Raw genomic sequence first — 19,597 nt, 5'->3', positions numbered from 1 at the left:
AAAGGAAGATGTGCATTCACAGAAGATTTTACAAGATTAAGAAGGCGAAGTCTGAAGATCAATCTGGATGGGGTGAAGAGCTATTAAGTCTGTCCAGGAAAACAGGAGACGGGACTTTTTATTTATGTAGCAGGAGTCAGGGGCAAGATGGCACGTGTACCAGCATCTCAGGAATTCACCTCGGGGAGCCAAAAAAGAGATGGACTGAAATAGTTTACATCAGAGAGAAGGCCAAGATGTTCAATGTCAGGTACTTTTCTCAGAGGTTCAGGACAGAAGACTTGTCTCCCGTTACTGTTGACATATTTCCCCCACATCTGGAAGAGCTCTGATGAGTACGAGATGGTTCAGACAGAAAACACCTGTACGGAGATGCACACCTAGAGATGACAACTTGTAACTTCTGGGAAGTTTGGGCAACCAGTGAGGAAATTAATAGCTAGTCAAGAAACTAAGGAAAACCAGCTGTCCTGGCTCCTGGAGTTAACTGTTGGGATCAGTGGTGTACTCTACACTTTTTAAGGAGATGGCTGCACACAGATGTTGTCCCATCAGCTTTGATAGGCTCAAGGGCTGAAATTTATCTGCACAACTGAAAGGATGAGAGACGTGTTCTTTGAACACGGTCCTGTGCTTTGGCTTTTTTTTTTTTTCCTTTCAAAGCTAGAATTTGAAATGAAAAATAAACTGACTGGTAAGTACACTGTCTCGCAGAATTTAAAACAGTTGAAACAATGCAGGAAAGGATACTAATACAAAGGAACTTATTGAGCCAGAAGGAAGTTTCTAGTCAGATATAGGCATAGATGCCAAATATGGTTTTATTTAACATCTTCATTAATGATCTGGAATTAATTAAATTTGCAGGTGACATTAAAGCGGGAGAAACTGCCAAGAGAAGTAAGGCATGAAAGAAATACAAAACGAGCTTCCAAGATTCATAGACCTGTAGCACAAAAAGGATCGTTATGACAATCTAGTTTGTCATCCCGCACAACAAGGGCCAGAGTGCAGCTAGATTTAATTTGGAAGAACGTGAGATAATATTGTTACGGGGGAAAAAATCATCTACTACATTCGGTACCACTGGGGAAAGGGAAATTGAGAGCACTAAAGTACTCTGAGGGATGCATGAACATTAGCGGGTACCAAATTCAAAGAAACTTCGGGGAAAAAAAAATCTAGTACCGTTTTGGCTGCATTGACCAAAACGGTGCACAGCTGAACAAAGGTACTGAAGTTCACCTTGAGCTAACTATAGTAACTGCACTTAAAATATGGAGTTCCATTCTCAGCATAGTAGCAGAGAAATGTTGACAAATAGTACTGAATTCAGACAAGCATACAAAGAAAGAAAGAAAGAAAGAAAAGACGACCTAGTTATATATAGTTGAGCAACAAGAGAACAAGGGGATGGAAGTACAAGAACAATTGCTAAAGATCAGAAAGCTCTCCATACCGAAATCTAAAAATAAATGTCCACAGTGTGGTGCACAGAACTTAAAACAATGCAAAGAAATTATAAAAACATACAACTAGTGAGATGACACAACTCTAGAAGTGTCTCTGCAAAGAAATGCAGAAAGTGCCGTGCCTTCGACCTCCAAATCCCATAGGATACAAACACATATTTCCAAGTAACTGGATTTCCAAGTAACCCTAACTTTTGCCCATCTCCAGTTCTTCGTTCATTTTATAATTAGCTTTCCAACTTTGGTATCGAACTAGAAAATTAATAAGAACGGGCCAATGAGATGTAAAGTAATGATGGGTGGTGCCTGCAATTAGTACTCGGTGCATCGTTCCAGCCCATGAAACACTTCTCCTTTTGGAAGAAGTGGGGAAGGGGCATACGTACAGCTAGCCTCTGACCACGGACTGAGCTGAGTGAAGCATGAGATATTACATTAGCAAATGATTAAGACGAAGCAAAAAGTAATGAGGCCGAGCAAGTTATCTACAGCAAGGTAACGAGGAGGGACGAATATTCAAACCATGAGCCTGTTCTGGAAGTGGCCAGCGCTCGGGCTTTCATTGCAGCCATCCTCTTCTCTCATCCAGTAGCAAGGCTGAGAGGGCTGGGGACGAACTGAGGCCGGGGATGCCTACACGACATTTAAACTAAAACACCAAAAAATGAAAAAGGACGTGCAGCTATGGTGCTCTGAACTGCCTGGTAATCATTCATCATTCCTCTGTCTCTTCCCGTTAGATGATCCTTCCAGACTGCAGGCTCTTCAGGACAAGGCACTACTATGTGATTGCTACCGCAATGCAAATGGATAATCACAATAAATGGTAGCAAGTGAAATAATGATGCCAGTGTACACTTGTCAGCTTATTTATTTAGGCTGAGTGTGGCCTAAAATGTTTGTCTGCTCTGTGTTAAAACGGGCAATATATGCACATAAAAAAAATAAATATGTGTATGTGTGTATATACACACACACACACACACACACTTTTTTAATGTATATATCAGTAAAAGACAAATGTGATCAAGAAGCTGCTCCCAGTACAGAAGGCAGTGAGATGTATTAAGATACTTCAGTATTTTTTTTCTCAATCCATTATTTAATTTCCTTACTGCTGCAACCCCTCACTCTGGGATCTGCAATCCCCGTTGCTTTCTACCACAAGCTGAAGCTTGCGCATTTCAGAAACCATTAGCAAAAATGTGTCCGCTACTTCCAAAAACAAGTGAAGAAGGAAAAAAAGTTGTTTGCAAACACTGGTGTTTGGAGGTTGACCTCATTTTGGTTCAAACTCAGCGCTTCCAGTGCTCAAGCCGCAGAGTGAGCCTGGAGTCAGAGAGGTGCCAACTCCAGAAAAATTAATCCACACCGGGTCCAATTGTTCGCGGCTGAAAACACGCACCTGCACACGCTGGCTTTCACAGGAACATGGACTCCTGGGTCATACCAAGGGCCGATGGTCCCAGCCAATTACCCACATAACTCTTGCCATGTGTGGGTCACGCTGGGTAGCAGCTTTGCCCCAGTCCTCCTGTTCCCAAACAGGCCTTCCTCATCCAACGGTGAGAAACCTAATTCCACCCTAAATTTATTCATGACCAGTTTTAATCCATTTGTTCCTGTGCCAACATTGTTCTTTGGCTTACACGGCTCTCCCTCCCCGCTGTTTACTCTCCTGATGTATTTGCAGAGTGCTACCAATCCCTCTAAGCTTTCCTTTGCCAGGCTGAACAAGCCATGCTTTTTGAACTCTGCTTCTGTAGCAAATACAGAATAGACGCCGAACCTTCTTTTTCTTCAACAGCTACCAAAGTTAATGTAAGAGCATTAGCAGATTACACAGCTCTTATTAAGACTGATAAGCCTAGAGGGTGTGTGTACTGTTTCTACGGCTATATTGATTCTGGTGCTCTCAGTGGGTAGGACATCTCCATGTGGCACCATATCATGGCACATCCACATAACCTTCATTGTTTCTAGTAAAATAGGCTCTCCATCGCTCTGAGCATACTGACACCTCTTCCCCGTATCTCTCTGGACTGAGTTAATCTTCCCAAATGTCTCAAATTATCTCAGATTAATCTCAGCAGCATGCTGGCTGGCATTAATATGTCCCTTCCTGGGACAGAAAGAGTGAACAAACCACAGGATCACATTTGGCTCTTTTGTTGCGTTACCGGGTCATTCACTTACAGCCATCGGCGATGAAGCCGCACGTCCAAGGGCTTCTCCATCCCTGCTGTTCCCTGTTGATGAGATCACTCTTCATACACAAATGCAGATGACTAGCCAGTCAATGCCTAAGTGTCCTGAGGTTTGTATTATTTCCTTTAATTTCTATTACTGCAGAAATTCTGCTTCTGAATACCGATGGTGACTTAACCACTTCATGCCAGGAGCCAATTTCATTAGCGCATGCTTACTTTGTGTGCCCTTGTCAGTCACAGAAGTACTAAAAGAAATTTGCCCCAAGTCTAGTGACCCTAGTCCTGTCCAGCTCTTCTTACACAACCCACTGCTGTCTCTCCATTAGCTCCTCCTGTCCACTCTCCTTGACGTTTTTCAGATGAACGAACATTCTTCCAAGAAGCACAACAAAGTACAGCTGAAATAAATAACCAAATGGAATTAAGATCCTGTTTTTACTTTTATATTTACTTTTCTGAGTGTCCCTACCTAAGTCAGACCTGGCTCAAAGAGGTGCAAATGTAAGTGTACAACACAGAAAAGGGTGAGACCTAAAACAGGTAGAGTTGGGTGAGATGATTTGTCCAAAGACTAGACTTAGAATCCAATTCCCCATAAACCTACGAGAGAGCATCCCATACCGCTCTTCCAACTGACAATCAACATTTAAAGGATGTCCTCTTTTTTGTTTTTTTTTTAGTTTAATGCTCACAAAGCCTTGAAGCACAGGGATATTTTGCTTTGTTTCTTCACATTATGGATCTTGGTCACCGAGGTGTTTTGCTTCTGAGCTCCCTACTTCCAGCTGTCTCCCATGCTTCCTACAACCACCACAGATCTTGTGTTATTTCTGCCACACTTCAGCAGATGTATTTCGATTTAATACGTCAGCCAGGGGAATTAAGAGTTGCAGATCCCGCTCTATGCTCACCAATTCTTGAGCCAAACTAAACATAAAAAATAAGTAGATAGATATATTTATGTAAGTATGTATAAATAAAAAGCCAAATATAACAAACCATTCAATGCAAAATTTCAGGAAATTAAATTAATGAGAAGCTAATGACAGGTTCACAGCCCAGTCATCAAGGCTCTTAAATTGCACTTTGCCTGTGCCAGAATATTGATGCAGCCTCGGAGACTCCCAGGTAGCTCAGCAGGTGTCCGTTTATCATCGTTATTATTATGGCACCTATCAGCTCTAGCCAGGGTCAGGTCCTCGCCGTACCCAGCACAATACAACAAAATGAAGTGGCAGCGTATTGCAGAGTGTATTTCAAAATGATGGACCTAAAATTATTTCAAATGGACAAAATTGGCTGATTTTGATGGAATTAGGATGCTACCGTGGATACAGTAATTTGAACAGTGTATTTTAAGGGCTCTCATTTTAACAAAGCTGCTTAAAAATACACACACACACTTTTATGTACACCTTTGTGCAAATTGTCAATATATACATCCAACATTTTAGCCAACAAAGACCATAACGAATAGTTTCTCATCTGCTCAAAGACAATGAACCTACTTTCCTTCTCCTAATTTAATTATATTACATTCCCCTGTGCGCTTTGTATTTTTACAGCAGTATGAAAGCTGTAAGCTGGAGATACCACCACTGATTCTCACAATTTTCTCACGATTCCCATATTTGGTGTTTTTTTTCTTAAAGATACTATTTAACTAAAATTAAAACCAAAAAAGCTACACTTCTGGTTAATAAGGTGCTGAGGAAACCCTTGAAAATGCAAAGCCTAAGGTCTCAGGAACACAGGAGGCAAACAGGAGGAATCTTCCACAAAATCTTTTTTTTTTTTTTTTTAAATCTCAGGATATTGAATACCTAACTGACAATTTTGAAAGCTTAGATTTAGCAACTCTTCTCGTGATTCCGAAATGAGTAGCTGTCATGTGTTTTTTACAATGACGGACATGGCTAGTTTTACATGTCACCCAGCATCCTAGGACCACCCTTTCTGTCCCCCCTACATGCAGCCAGGCCCTGATGCTGTAATTAGATCTGCAGGGGATGGCCGCAGCACTCAGGTAGGCACGGGGGCACAATATAACTTTTCTCCTGCGCGCGTCTTTCATGCAGGCAATGACAAGGGAAAACATTATTTTTAAAGCAAAATAATTGTAAAGCCACCAAATTTGGCAGAAAAACTCAAAGGAGGCGTTGTACCAGAAACTTATTTTCTGTAAACTAAATATAAAATTGACTCCATCAACTTGAAATTCTCACTTACTGTTAATTTTCATAAAATTATTATAAGCTAGGAGTTGGGAAAGTTCCACAATTTACCGTCAACTACAGCAAGCTGCTTCTGAAAATAAATCCCCGACTACACTGTGTAAGGGATAGCAGAAGTAAGAAGCTGAGATGTGTTCATGAATCATGGCCTGAGTTTTTCAAAATCAGTAATTAGCAGAACACAGTGACCCAACAACTATTTTCAGTGCTACGTATTCAAAAAGTAATTTACATGTAGATATTATTAGATGCACATTTAATTTCAAACCACAACTACACAAAGTTTTAATTACTAAATATTAAGATACATTTTAGCATATGGTTTATGATTAGCATTTGTAATTCAAGCTATAAACAATACAACTAATTACATTTATTGGTGGAACTTTACTTCCCACACATGTTCAATCACTTTCAATTATCCCCCTAGTAATCTACGACCCAGCAAGGTACAGAAATTGTGTGCCTACGTTGCAATAACTGGGTAACAGTTTCTGCGCATTCAAGCATGATATTACAGACTCACCCTGTTTCTCTTAACGTCTCACAATCACAGACATGCAAAAACGTAGATTAAAAAGCTGCAGAGACCAATAAAAATGTTAGATGCTGCGGCATGTATTTGAAAATTGCAGCCAGGTTTTACTGGTTTGTTTAATGAAGGACTTCCAAACCATAGACTGATTTTTATGGTGAGATGAAATTTGGAATGAAGACCAGGTTGGGCCACCAAAGGTCTGTAAACAAAAACGCTCCTCCTTTCATACCAATTTCACATGCGATGGTCCTCTTTGCTCTGTTTGCACTTTGAGTTTCCCACCAAAACGCATGCCCGCTGGGCTTCAGAAACCTGCGGAGCACAGGGACGAGGCAGAGCGGAGCTGCTTTTCCTGTGCCAGCCCCTTTAGCAGCTGCAAACAAAGGGGCACCTGGACGTGTCCTGCCCCTGCAAGGCTGAACGCTTCCCCGCGCTGCTCCGGGAGAGCAGCAGCTCTTCCCACGTGATGGTACGAACGACCACGAACGAGCCTTTGCTTAATATCAGGTTTCGTCGGGTTTCTCTGCTTAACGCCAGCGCGTCAGGTTTTCATCAAGGGCCTTGCACCATGACGAAGTGATGAGCTGGGGATCTCTGTGACTGAGATGATTGCAAACGATCGGGACAGACCTCGCAGCACTGAACAGGCAAAGTGAATTTAAAAGATACTCATTGAAAACGCATATGTGTTTGGACTTTTTGGCTTGTTTTCTTTTTCCCTGCAGGCACAATAAAATGCAGAGGGCCCAGGCAGAAACCTTCACTCCAAATTAAAGCCATATGCTTCACACCGCTCTCCTGTAAGAGGCACGGATGCAGAAGGAGCAGCTGTGCAACAGGTCTCCATAACTACTGTAACCTACAATTTTATGAATCAGTTGACCCAAAATTCTTGCATAGCAAGTGTAGAGGTGGTACGGTTGCTGTATGGTGTAGCTGCTCTATCACCCTCATCATCTCCCCCACACAAAGCAGGAAAGAAAGTGATCAAACATGTATTTGTCATAAGACAGTAATTGCCCATCAGCTGCTCCATTTCTTTTTTTTGAGCTCTTTGCAATTACTAAGTGCCATATGGATATAAAGTTGAAGAGAAAGGCGATCATAACAAAATAAAATCTTACAAATTAATAATGTGATAAAATAATTCAGGATTTATTTCAACGATATCTGCTTCAGTGTATGCATTATTTAATTAAACCGCTTTCAGTGGAGCTCAGATATCAAACCACCTCTACCAAAACCAGGTGTTAATATCGTTTGATTTTTTTAAAAAACAATCGGGCTACATTAAATATACTTCTCAGGTCTAGTTTTGCATGACAGATATGTGATGTGCCAATGGTTATATATTATATTCTTCCTCTCAGGCATGCATCTCCTGCAGAGACAGCAGACTACAGAAGCTGACCCTTACTGAGACCATCTTGTCTCTCTGACAAAGCTCCTTTTTAACTTCTTACTTACTGGTTGCTTCCTGCGATGGATAAAAACTTTGGCTCAGCTTGTGATAATTTCACAGGCCCTGAGCACCCTGACCCTGGAAGCCCCAAGGTCAGAAGTCAAGTCTTGTTCTGAAACATCTGTGTGCTTCATATTAAAGTAGAACAAAAGTGAAGAAATATCCACCAGTGTGACAAGAGAAACAGGCAAAATGGGAATGACACGTTGGTCATCTGTTACCCATGCCACCTCAAGCCATTGACTGAAATGTGATGGAAAAACTCTCCAAGCCTCCTTCGAAGAGGCACTTTGTTGAGGAAACACTGAGAAAGGTCTCCAGTTGATTTTTATTCCCGCCCTGTGATAAGCGTATGTATCTGTAGGCGTCCAGCGACCCAAACAACGTGGCTTTACAAAACCTACAGAAATGCTGCTAACGCTTCACTTCGGACAGACCAGAATAACCTGGGCTGAAACACAGGGCAGCTGAAAATCACAGCTCAGGAAAGCCAAGAGAGAAGAGATGCTCCCTACCCTTCACTGCATCCGAGGAGCAACAGGCACACGCAACGCAACATGTTTCTTGCCCAAAGTTGTGGATATAGAAGGAATTATTCATCTTCACTAATCTAGTCTCTTAAAAATTTAGGTTTGAGACTATTTATTGACCTGGTAATAAAACATCTGTGGAAAACGATCAGCTGAACTGTTCTCAAGTCTCAAATCTGTACATGTCATACGTATTTTAAAAATACTCTTCCGCAAGCACAGGGAAAATCAAAATGGCCTTAATTTCTACAAATGAAAAGGGTTAACAAAAATTTTAAGTTCTTAAAATAATACATGTGGTTCTGCTCCAGATTCTTCTTGCTACTTAGAGCAGCACAAGATTGAAAACAAAACACTCATGCATGCTTTTTCTTAACTAAAAGGCATTCATCTTATGTTCAAACAGGAACCAGTTTTACTAACTTTCAGTTAGACTAAACTAATGTGTTATAGACAAAAGATGTACATATACGTCTGCTGATTCCTGTGTCTATAAAACCAATTGCAATGTTCTGCAATTTACGTTTCCACAGTAAACAGGACTTTTTTTTTTTTTTTTTAGTTTTCGTCAATAAAACACGTCCTGATTACACCAGCATTTCACAATTAAGTGAGGAGACGATAGCTAGACTCAAAGAATGGTATACAAGTTCAACAGGCAACTTCGTATACCAGATGGGGTCAACAAATTTGCCTTTAGAGAAAAGGGTGAAAGACTGACAAACTGGATGCTCAGCAGTCCCAGCATCAGGGGTAGGGCAGCTTTACACTGAGCAGAGTCCTCCCCACCTTACATCACTGCAGGGTTTATCCAGAGCCTAATAAACGGCAAAAAAGTCTTCCCAGCAACTTCTGCAGACCATTGTGGAAAAACTGCAAAATTGGGTAAAACCCCCAAATTCCCCCCTCATGTTCAGTTCCAATCCATATACAAAAAGGTGCATTTGTTAATGTGACTTTGCTTTAAAACTGTTCTTGTATGTTCTCCGTCTTCACCTCCAGTCTTTCTGCCCCAGAGCAGAAACTCATTCAGTGCTGCCTTTTGGTACACAGCCTGGACAAGGAGGATGCAATGCGCTTTGTTTTCCCACAGTCTTTCAGGTTCGTGCACGCTTGGGACCTTATTGTCTAACTCAAAAACAGAGAAAAATGCAGTTTTTCTTTGTACCTTCCAGCTGCAAAGAAATCCTCACAGATCTGTGTCTGACCATTGGTTCAAAGTTGTTCCTAAATGGCTGCTTTCAAGAAGGTGATCACAAAGCATTTAGAATATCTGTGAAAGACTTCAGGAAAGAAGGCAATGGAGAAGTCACACTTACCAACTCTACAAAGGCAAGTCCACCATAACTGTGAGCAACAAAAAACACATTCTCTGCAGCTGACTGGGAAATAAAATGGTCCCAAACATAAATTGCATGTTCTTCAGGAGATCCATTATCCTGCAGAAAGAAATTACATTTCCGACAATTACCTTTTAAAAACTGGCAATTCTGTCTAAAAGCAACGTGTTCCTATATGTTAAAATGTTTTGTTGAAACAAACTTCAAATGAATATACTCTGGTGTCAAAAAAAGAACAGATTCATTTGTCTAAATAAAAGAAATTTAAGATTGCAATTTAAAGGCAGTAAAACTGTTGCTTTATTGTGCCTTATTTTAATAAATACAACAAAAATTACGCATCTGCAAAATTTTGTCTAAATACCATGATGGCAATTCAGCTAAACAGAGGCATTCAAAGAAATTATGAGCCACTGCTCTGATTTTCTTTCTTTTGACAACTCTTTGTCAAATGTTTGTTCACTGATGGTTTGTTTAAAGTAGTTAAGTCTTAGTCTGATAAAACAAATAAAAACAAGTAGGAACAATATAAATATAATTTCAGTCTTTACAATTTTTTCATATTATGGGCCAACGGAAATCCGCCAAAGACTAAAATAATGGCATTTGCAACTACTCTTTTAAATGCTACTTTTTGCAACCGCAGACTATGAGATACAGCGCCGATAAAACACCTCTTGACTGCTTACACATTAGCCATCACTTTGGAGTCTCTGGTAGCTAGGGGAGTCCTTTTTCTTATTATTGAGCACGAATTTGTGAACGCCAGTCAATGTAAGAGTCACTGAAGGCACTGGAGTGATTTACACTGATTTTAGTGCACTCTCCTCAAACGTCGGGGCTGTGCGCTCCCACCTCTACCTCGGAGGCTCTCGGAAAGGCCCGTACCCCTCTGTATTTTACTTATTTCTCAGGTTGTCCACGTCGTAACTACAAATCTGCCTAGTCTCAGGTGACAAGAGTAAGATGCTGTGCTAGCTCCCCTGCCCCACCAGGATTTCACACCTCTAGCACAACACTGCAGGCGCTTTCCAGGCTCTTTTGTGCCAGAAAGAGCTGATCAGTCAAGGTCATGTCATTTCCTAAAATTTGCATCCCTTTCCCCTTTGCTCTGCTCCACCAACAACTTCATACCCCTAGGCGACTCAGACGCGGACCACAAAAGCCTCATTTCCTTGGGGAAAATAAAGCACAAACCAGCAAAAGCCACTGGCAATCAGGAGATGCTAATTACATAGTGTGAATTACTGTAACTTTACCAAGAACACTGAAGTGATTTAGGTCTTAGTCCCATTCTGCAACTCAGGCTTGGGAATTTAAGCCCTTAGGAGCATCTAAAATCAGTGGGAAGACAGACAACTAAATAACGTGGTGGATTTAGGCTTTTACTTCTATTCTCATGCCTGGTTTCCTAAATAAGAGTGAGATGGCTACAAATCTTTATGGATCTGGACCCAAAGCTTTTAAAACAATTATGTGCTTTTAAATTTTTTTTCTCTAAGGTAGCAGTGATTAAAACATATTTATCAAATTTGCCAAAAAGCACTGAAGTGCTCTGAAGTATTCTTCTTAATCCTGGCCAGATTCTGCTCTTGATTGACTATGACAGAACATAGTTTTAACTAATTATGTATCAACTATTGTAAACCACCTCAGCGTGAGAAAGGGCTTATTTTCTTTCAACCCTGTTTTGAAATTTGATTGCAGAGATAGGTAAAGGAGGTAAAGACTCCTCCCTTTGTGAGGAAAGAGGGAAGTTTTTCAAAAGAAATTTCATAAAGAAAATATGATTGACAGACCAGTTATTAAGCTAAAGCTGAAGGACAACTTGAACTGGAGTTTCCTACAGAAAAGTGATGTACTCTAATTATGATATGTATGGAAAAGGCACATTAAAACACTGGGAGAGTTTTTAAATGACTAGTTTATCTAAAAGATTTATTTTAGTTAAATATGCAGGAGATTTTTTTCTTTTTTAAATAATAATGTTACCATTAATTCTCTTAACAGCAATTTTTGTACAGGTACTTAACCCTGCTTTAACATTCTGCCAAAAAGAGGAGGTTGTTTCTGGTGAATATTGCATTTTCAAGTATTTTGTATATATTATTCTACATGCTGCTGGGAAAAGCACACAATTTTAGGGTTTCCACAAGACTAAGACAGCAGAAAGAAGATTCTGAAGGATTCAGAAACTCAGCCCAAAAAAGCTTCCACCAACTAAAGCATAACCAGTGGTCTAGCAAACCAAACCATTAACTGCACAGCTTCACAGTCCAGTACAAAGACTCAATAGGATTTTATAAAAGCAAAAAGAAATGAGCTAGAACGAGTTAGATATAGACCGTAACTACAGTTCCCTTTGTTACTGGTGAAAAAAAGCCATAAAATGTCAGGATAAACTGTGTTGCTGTATATACTCTGCTAAACCCTAAACAAGGTAAGAAAAGCACATATGTGCGAGAAGGAGTTTGGAGGAGTCGTGTCTGTTTAGAAGAAAAGCTCTTTCTTCAGAGCATCTGCTTATTTTTTTCCCTCTTAACAAGCCCGTATTTTAAACAAGTCGGACGGAGAATAAACCAGCGCCGTGCCCGTACGAGAAACATCTGGCTGCAGGAGCGTGCACCGCTGACTGCAGAGTACGGCCGGTCTCCTTAGGATTTCAAATTGCGCTGGGTCCATCAGGATTAACCTCCTCTGCCTGGCCTGGGTTAAATTATGAGGCTGGATGCTGCATTTTCAGTATGAAAGGTGACAGTTTCAGGCAGCTGTTGCTTTCCTTCTTTTCATTGCAGCTAAATAGAATGCACTTATATACCACCTTCTTAAATTATTTGATAAAGTGGGGGCCTCTTGGTCATGCTTTACATAATTATCTATATGACCATACAGAACGGAATGGAGAAATCACGCTATGCACCTCAGAAGGCAGCTGAGGCTGAATGCATTCTCATTTGTGAAACAGATTGAGACGGAAAGGTGCTGGGAAAGCTGAGCTTAAATTTCCAGCTGCTGAAAGTTGGTCATCTGTAACCGGTAATTCTATGTCTAAATAAGTGGTCTGATTCTTTGGAGGTGTGGAAGTCGTAACTGTGGGTCTCCGTCCCTCTGAAAATCCCCCCTATCCCCCGTATATTAGAAATTAAATTAGAAATTAGAAATAAAAGAAAAAAAAAATTAAGAACGGTATTATGTGAAAAGCCCTCCGTGTGATGCTTAACCAACGCAAAGTAACCCAAACCCAGGCAATTATCGGATTGCTGCAGATCAGGTACCTCCTGACTGGACTCCTGCACCCGAGCTCCGTGGTGCTCGGGTGGGGAATGGAGCAGATGCTCCGAGGGCAGAAGGTACAGCCTTCGCCTGTGCTCCCATCACGCAAAATCTTACCTGCCTCCGTTTTTAATGGAACACTATCAGTAAGATTTGCCCTTTAATTCACTAATAAATGTAAAGACGTCCGTGTCTTTTTCCTAATAACTACTGTATTTCAGTTCTTTTCACCGATAAAAATAGAGCGAATATACCTCATTTGCCATCAGTGACTACCAATGCTACGGAGACTATCAGATATTGAACACCTGTCATACTTGCATGCAGCAAATCCCACTGAAGATTGCCTTGGAGATAAAGGCGGTTAAAATCATTTAACACAAGTATTGCCAAGGAATTTTAGATTGCTGATGTTACATTTATTCCTCTTCCTGAATGCTAGAGGAAGCACACATTTCTGGAACCTGCTATAAAAGGGGCATCCATAAAAGTAATATAGAATATAAGTAGCCAGATACTAGGTTCTGATTCAGTTAATGACAGGTGCATGGGGCTAATCAAAAAGATGCTCTTGCCACACGGACATGTTCCTTTTGAATGAGAAATGATCATCAAGTGTTTGCAAACAGAATGAAATTTTATTTCATGTGGAAGAGCTGAGTATTCACAAATACTGGTTTAAGAGCAGATTCCTTTTTCTAGTGATAAAAGGCTTCCCCCCCCCGTATTTTTTAAACACTCTCTCTTAACTATGTATAAAAAATGCTTCACTTTTTAAACCAAAATAGTGATTGCTCAAAAAATGATCGTAAATGGTTAATATGGAGCTTTTCATTTTAATATCAAAAGTTTAATCAAATAGCTTAATAGTACAGTCTATGAAAATAATATGACAATGATTAATAAATTCATGTTTCTCATATATAGGAAGCCATTTAATATCCCAGGGCCAGAACCCCTCCTACAGCTGCTTGAAGCAGCAGCTTGTGGTAGGGAAGAGGTTGCCGGTCGCCGATCTGCTCGGCCTCAACTCAAGTCCTGGCACGGGTTAGGGATGTCCTGGGCTGCTCCAGCCTAGACCAGCTGGGCTCAGTTTTGGGGGGACCTTACACCAAGAACGGCAGCCCATGACTATGTTGTTTTGGGGTCTATGCAACGCCAAGAGAAACACATTTGTATAAAATGCTGCTCCTCGCCTTGTTTCAAAAAGAGGTTTTGCTTTGAGAAAACCAGCTTGCAGATTTAAAATTCTCTCTGTAACAGTTTTTAAGTCCCTGAAACCCCAAAATGATTGTGGGTAAATTCTTGGGCCATCCATTGTGCAAAGAAGTGGAGGAAGAGGCCACAGATTTCGGTCTGTCATTTTTTCCAATATTGCTAGCACTAAGAGCTGAAAGGTATATAACATTTTAATGGCTGGAGCCATTAGGAATAGGCAGATAAGCAGTGTGCATACAGTGAATACGGTGTTATGTTCTGTTGCATTCAAAAAACAGGTTGAATTTACTAATGTAATATCACAGTCATTAATTGTTAAATACCAAGCTGAAGTGATGCAGCAACCGAAGCCTTATCAACTATGCCAGATTCTAACACCTAGACGTTGCAAGGTCTGCAGTTATGATGGACTACCTGAGTTGATAACACATGGAATTATCTAAACAACATTTGCATATTTGTGTAATTATTTCCTAAGGTTAATTAGCTCCTGCAAAGCAGCTTGCCCTTTGAGACGGCTTACTGTGACAGGTTCACATATTTCCTGTTTCCATGCCAAATTTTACTTTTTTTTTGTTTTCTTCTGTTTTTTTTAAAGTAACCTGTTGCTGGAAAGTTACAGATGGGGCAAGAGCTGGAGGTCTTGAACTACCGTAGACTTCGGTGGAGAAGAGCCACTCAGAGCCCATCTTAAACTTCTAATTCATCACAACTCATAAAAATAGAATCAAGAAAATCAAATTAGTTTTAAGCTCTGGTGACAGCTCTCTCCTTTTACTTTGTTTTTTTAAATCAAGGAGTTGGAATCACATTTTTTTGCGACAAGTGAAAAGTAAAATGCATACAAATAGGGAAATATGCCATACAACTGAATAGCTTTTTAACAATTTACTTGAAGGTGGTTTCTATAATTACCGCTTATCACAGCAAAACAATTTCTCCTTCTAGCTCGATGAGCTGCTGTAAAAAAGTATGGTACGTGTTAAATATGGGAGAACAGAACTGCATACTGGCTGGGAGGCAGAGAGATGGAGAAGGCTCAGGTCTCCAGTCCGTCCCTGGAGACGTGAGATCCCTCCCCACCAGCAGGATCTTTGCAGTTGTGTACAGCTCGTCCCATTGCCTCAGTGAGCCTTGGCGCAGGCAAACTTTTGCAATTCCCCCAACCCTCCTGAAAAATCATTGAATTAAAATTAATAAATAACATAAGTATAACAACACAAAAATATAACCTAGAAGTAGCAGTCTGTCACCAAAACAATCCAGGATGAAATACTGTTTTCAGTGGCGACTGGCTAACACCAGTACCTTCTGTACAGTAAAAGATATATTCTTCTGTACAGAAAACTCTGCTCTATTAAAAGAAAATCGTATGTTTGAAGCTCTGAAATGAACAGCAAAGCGACACAGTTTGTTCCCTGCTGGTATGCAGTTCTTGATTATTGTAACCTGACTCACGCCAGCACCACATTTTGCAGCACCCTTCCTTAGGTAATGGACCCAGGAAAAATTAAATGGATTTCACCAGAAACTTTCTAGAAAGCAACACTTTCAAAAGCAGCTTAATATATGTTTGTATGCATATGTATGTACATATACATAGAAACCAGAAGGAATGGGTGGCGAATGTTGAAGACAAATGACTGGGTAAGATTTTAATGCACGCTCCTGCCGTGGCAGGATTTGTGAAGCTCTGGCCTAATTAGGTACCCAGTAAGTCAGGAGGAACTCTGCCACTTGCTTTAATACCAGCGGAGTTAAAAACAACTCCTCAGTCCTTTGAAGAACCCAACAGCCCAGAGATGGGCCCTTGGGGTTTGCCACCACGGGGAATACCTCCTCTTGCCCCTCACAGCTCTGGTGTCCTCCTTATGTCCTCCCATCACCGCACTCCCTTCTCTGTGCCTGCATTTACACTTCACTCCTCTTTACACACTTTCCCTCCTTTCACAACCCTCAAATTAAAAAAAAAAAAGGTGGTATCAAGTCTCTTTTGCCCCTTCTACTCACCACCTCTTGTTCTGGCATGACCCTTTTCCAACAGCTCCCCTCTCTTTTTCCTCCCCCAACAGCACCCTTATGAGTATGAAATGATGCTCATCACCTGCTGCATTCTCCTCACTCCTATTTGCCTTACATGAGACAAAACCGGTGGAACTTAATGAAACCGTATGATGGTTTAGTAACACCAGAGCAGCTCCAAAACCTCAGCACAGGACAAGGTCTAAGAGGCTTTGAAGGCAAGAAAGCTGGAATAGAAGCCAAAAAACCAGGCAGCATGTGATTCCCCCCCCCCCCAAAAGACACCAGCTATGGTATTACAACCAGAGAAGAGGAGGAAAGTAAGGAAATGATAGAAATCGAAACCAGGAAAAAAGTGGAAGCAAAGATCTCGTATTAATATTTTTCTGCAGCATGAGTACCTGAAGACAAGACTTTAAAGTGTTTAGCTCAGGCCATTTAACAAGATTTGATCTTTAATGGAGAAATTCCAGTGTATGAGGAAGCATCCCATCTACCCAAAAATCTTTTTTACTGTTTTAATCACAGAGTTGAGAGAACTCTTGCACAGATATTTCTGAAACGTTTCCTACTCCAGCCCAAGGGGTGATCCCAGGAGGCAGCAGGACATTTTAGTAGCAGCAGGAATTGCATTTCTGCTTTACTTACTGAAATGGGTAACACTAGTCTGTACGCTACATATATGGAGATACACGCACACGAAGATGGGCTGGCTCTTGCAGAACTCTTAAATAACTGGATTTTCAGGAAGGACAGTGATGGACTGCCTTCTACACTGGGGCGAGTCCAGCTGTACGGAACAAGACAAAAGGAGGCTGCAGAAGAGAGCAGCTGAGGGTAACAACATCAAGCTCATCATCTCAGCGGCAAAGCAGCCGTGACTGGGGGAGAAGACACAAAAACGAAAGTGACAGTAAATTTGTAACAAATCTTAAATCTGACTACATGCATCTGAAATTCAGTTTAGCAGGTCCTGCTAGGAGCACTGGGAAGCAAGGACAATGAAGACTGAGCAGTGGGTCAAGGGAGTTATTTTAGTTGCTGCGTCCTGAGTTGAGTGAGAAAGAGACGACTTGAGAGAAAACAAGAGGGGAAGAGATAAAATCATAGACAACTGATGCTTTGGCCTTGAAAGTCTGAATGGAGGACACATTTCTTTCCTCCCTTCTTCTACGGGCTCTGTATGGATTTTATTTGCATACTTTGCCATGTTAAAACAACAAAACCCAGCAGGATCTGATCAGCTGTGGAGGTGGCAGAGCAGGTTCATGGTCACCAACGTCTGGCGTAGCTCTATGGAAACACAGAGCGTTGAATCTGCAAAGGTTCAACAGTAAAATAATGTAGATGCATTATTGGTGAGTGATGTTGCTTTACTCAGCAACTGTGTTCATATGCATTCAGAAACAGTCACACTGTGTTTTTCCTTACTTACGACCTTAGCAGGGATTAAACCAAGAGCCTTTGGATGTAAAAATGCCAGCCTCTTCCACTTATTCTCGCAGGAATAATTGGGGAAATAAAAAGACTCGATTATCTTTTTAAGGGCACTTTCTGAGATGGGGGCAAGATATATACTCTGGCAGTAGGTAGCAGCTGCTTTTGAGACAGGAGAGACCAGGTATCACAATAGCTAAGCCTGGTCATTTGTGGAGTCGCAGATATAAATAGCATAGCCAAGGTTATTATTTGGCACATGCCTTCGGAAAGCAATATGGCCAAGTGACTTAAGGTTGCATTTTTCATATTACGGATCTCAGTCTTATTCCCAGATCTATTCGAGATGATTCTGTGTAATTTCTTGTGCCTATTTTATTTGTGAAGCGGGCCAGTGATGGAAGTGTTCCCAATATTGCTTATGAAGCCCTAGTAATAAAGATGTTGTGTGTATACAGTCAGCAGCAAAAAGGAAGACCAGAAGTCTTACATATTGCAGTTAAATACACATCGTATTAAGTTAGAGAGTAGTCCCATCTCCAAAACTCCCGACAATTTATCAGGAAAGCAGGCAACCTCGACAGACCTGTTAAATGAATAAGTATTACATGAAACATGCAATATCTGGCATATCTAACAGCCAAATAAAAGATGTAAAACAAAAATGCATTTGGCAGACTGAGACAATATTTAAATTGTCACCATCAATGCAAAGGGGAAGAAGGGCTGGCTTGGGAGGAAGCGGTGATACCCGCGCTTTGCTACAGCACGACTGCTGAGATCAGGTTTAAAATGACAAGATTTAGCTAATGCAGGACTGACAATGTCTAGCCAGGTTTTTTACGTTTTCTGTTTCGGCTCCTCCCCGGGACCCCTGTTCTCCCCAGCTCCCACCGCAATTACCATCCACGACGACTTCGGATCCTGTCCCACTTTTCCCACTTCAGATGCAAGCTGGGCTTTCCCTGGTGATGGTGGTCAGGAAATAAAATTCAGAGCTATGCTATATATATGTGGGAACAGAGGGAGCTCGGATCCTAACCTCCCCCGGGGCAGCAGGAGGGAGTTACTTTTCCTCTTTATATCCAGCTTTATTGCACACAAGAGAAAAAATGAAGCCACTCCAAGCCAGAAAAGAGTTTTCCCCGCTAAGCCCTCAACTAATACGGTTCCTGACCAATAACCTAGAGCTACTTCTGAATTAAAAAAACCCCAAAACCGCTCTCTCCTCCTGTTTTCAAAGTGCTCCCGCCACCTCTGCTCAGCGAGGAACAAGCTGACCCTGGAAACCAAAACCCTCTTTCCACCCTCTTGGCCACGGGACCTGCCTCCAAGCCCTCATTTGTAATATTTCAACAGGCAAACAATGGCCTGAAACCACGGAGCGAAGTCGTCAGCGCCCACAGCTATTCTTCACAGAGGTGCCAGTGGTCTCAGCTGCATTAATGCACCGCTGACCTAATACTGTATTTCAATTTTGGCAAACGTAGGCCTTCGCAGGAGGCCTTCAGAGCGCTGCCGTGTCAGGACCTCGCAGATGTTACAAGAATGTCCGAGCGTTTTTTGAAAGGCCGGCGTTACAGGTGAAATTTCTTAGATTTGCATTTGAACCGAAAGCCGAGCACATTGAGTTCGGCTGCAGATCTGTGCAAAAATAAACAAAGACAGCACCAAATGTTACCCATGTTGTTCAATCCGCAATGACTCCACACAGCAAGGGCTCAGCCTTTTTGCACGGTGAATATTTTCTGCTGCGGGGCTGCTGTGTTCAAACGCCCTCCCTATTTCTGCAGCTTTTTATTAGGGAATTCAAGGGACTTTGTAACTTGAAGGGGTTTGCTGTTTATAAAGTAAAACCCAG

The 19,597-nt window shown here is 41.3% G+C and overlaps 1 protein-coding gene across 1 annotated transcript in view; it reads right to left on the bottom strand.

The window, feature by feature from the left end:
• The window catches only part of FAM172A (family with sequence similarity 172 member A), a 199,067-nt gene that overhangs the window by 30,754 nt on the left and 148,716 nt on the right, over positions 1-19,597 (bottom strand). Inside the window, exon 8 of the mRNA XM_050912799.1 lies at positions 9,766-9,885. Coding sequence (XP_050768756.1) covers positions 9,766-9,885 — 120 coding nt within the window. The remainder of the gene's footprint in view (positions 1-9,765; positions 9,886-19,597) is intronic.

This window comes from Gymnogyps californianus, chromosome Z, assembly GCF_018139145.2.
Source record: "Gymnogyps californianus isolate 813 chromosome Z, ASM1813914v2, whole genome shotgun sequence".
In the NCBI taxonomy this organism is placed as follows: domain Eukaryota; kingdom Metazoa; phylum Chordata; class Aves; order Accipitriformes; family Cathartidae; genus Gymnogyps; species Gymnogyps californianus.
This window is presented reverse-complemented; position numbering and strand designations above follow the sequence as displayed.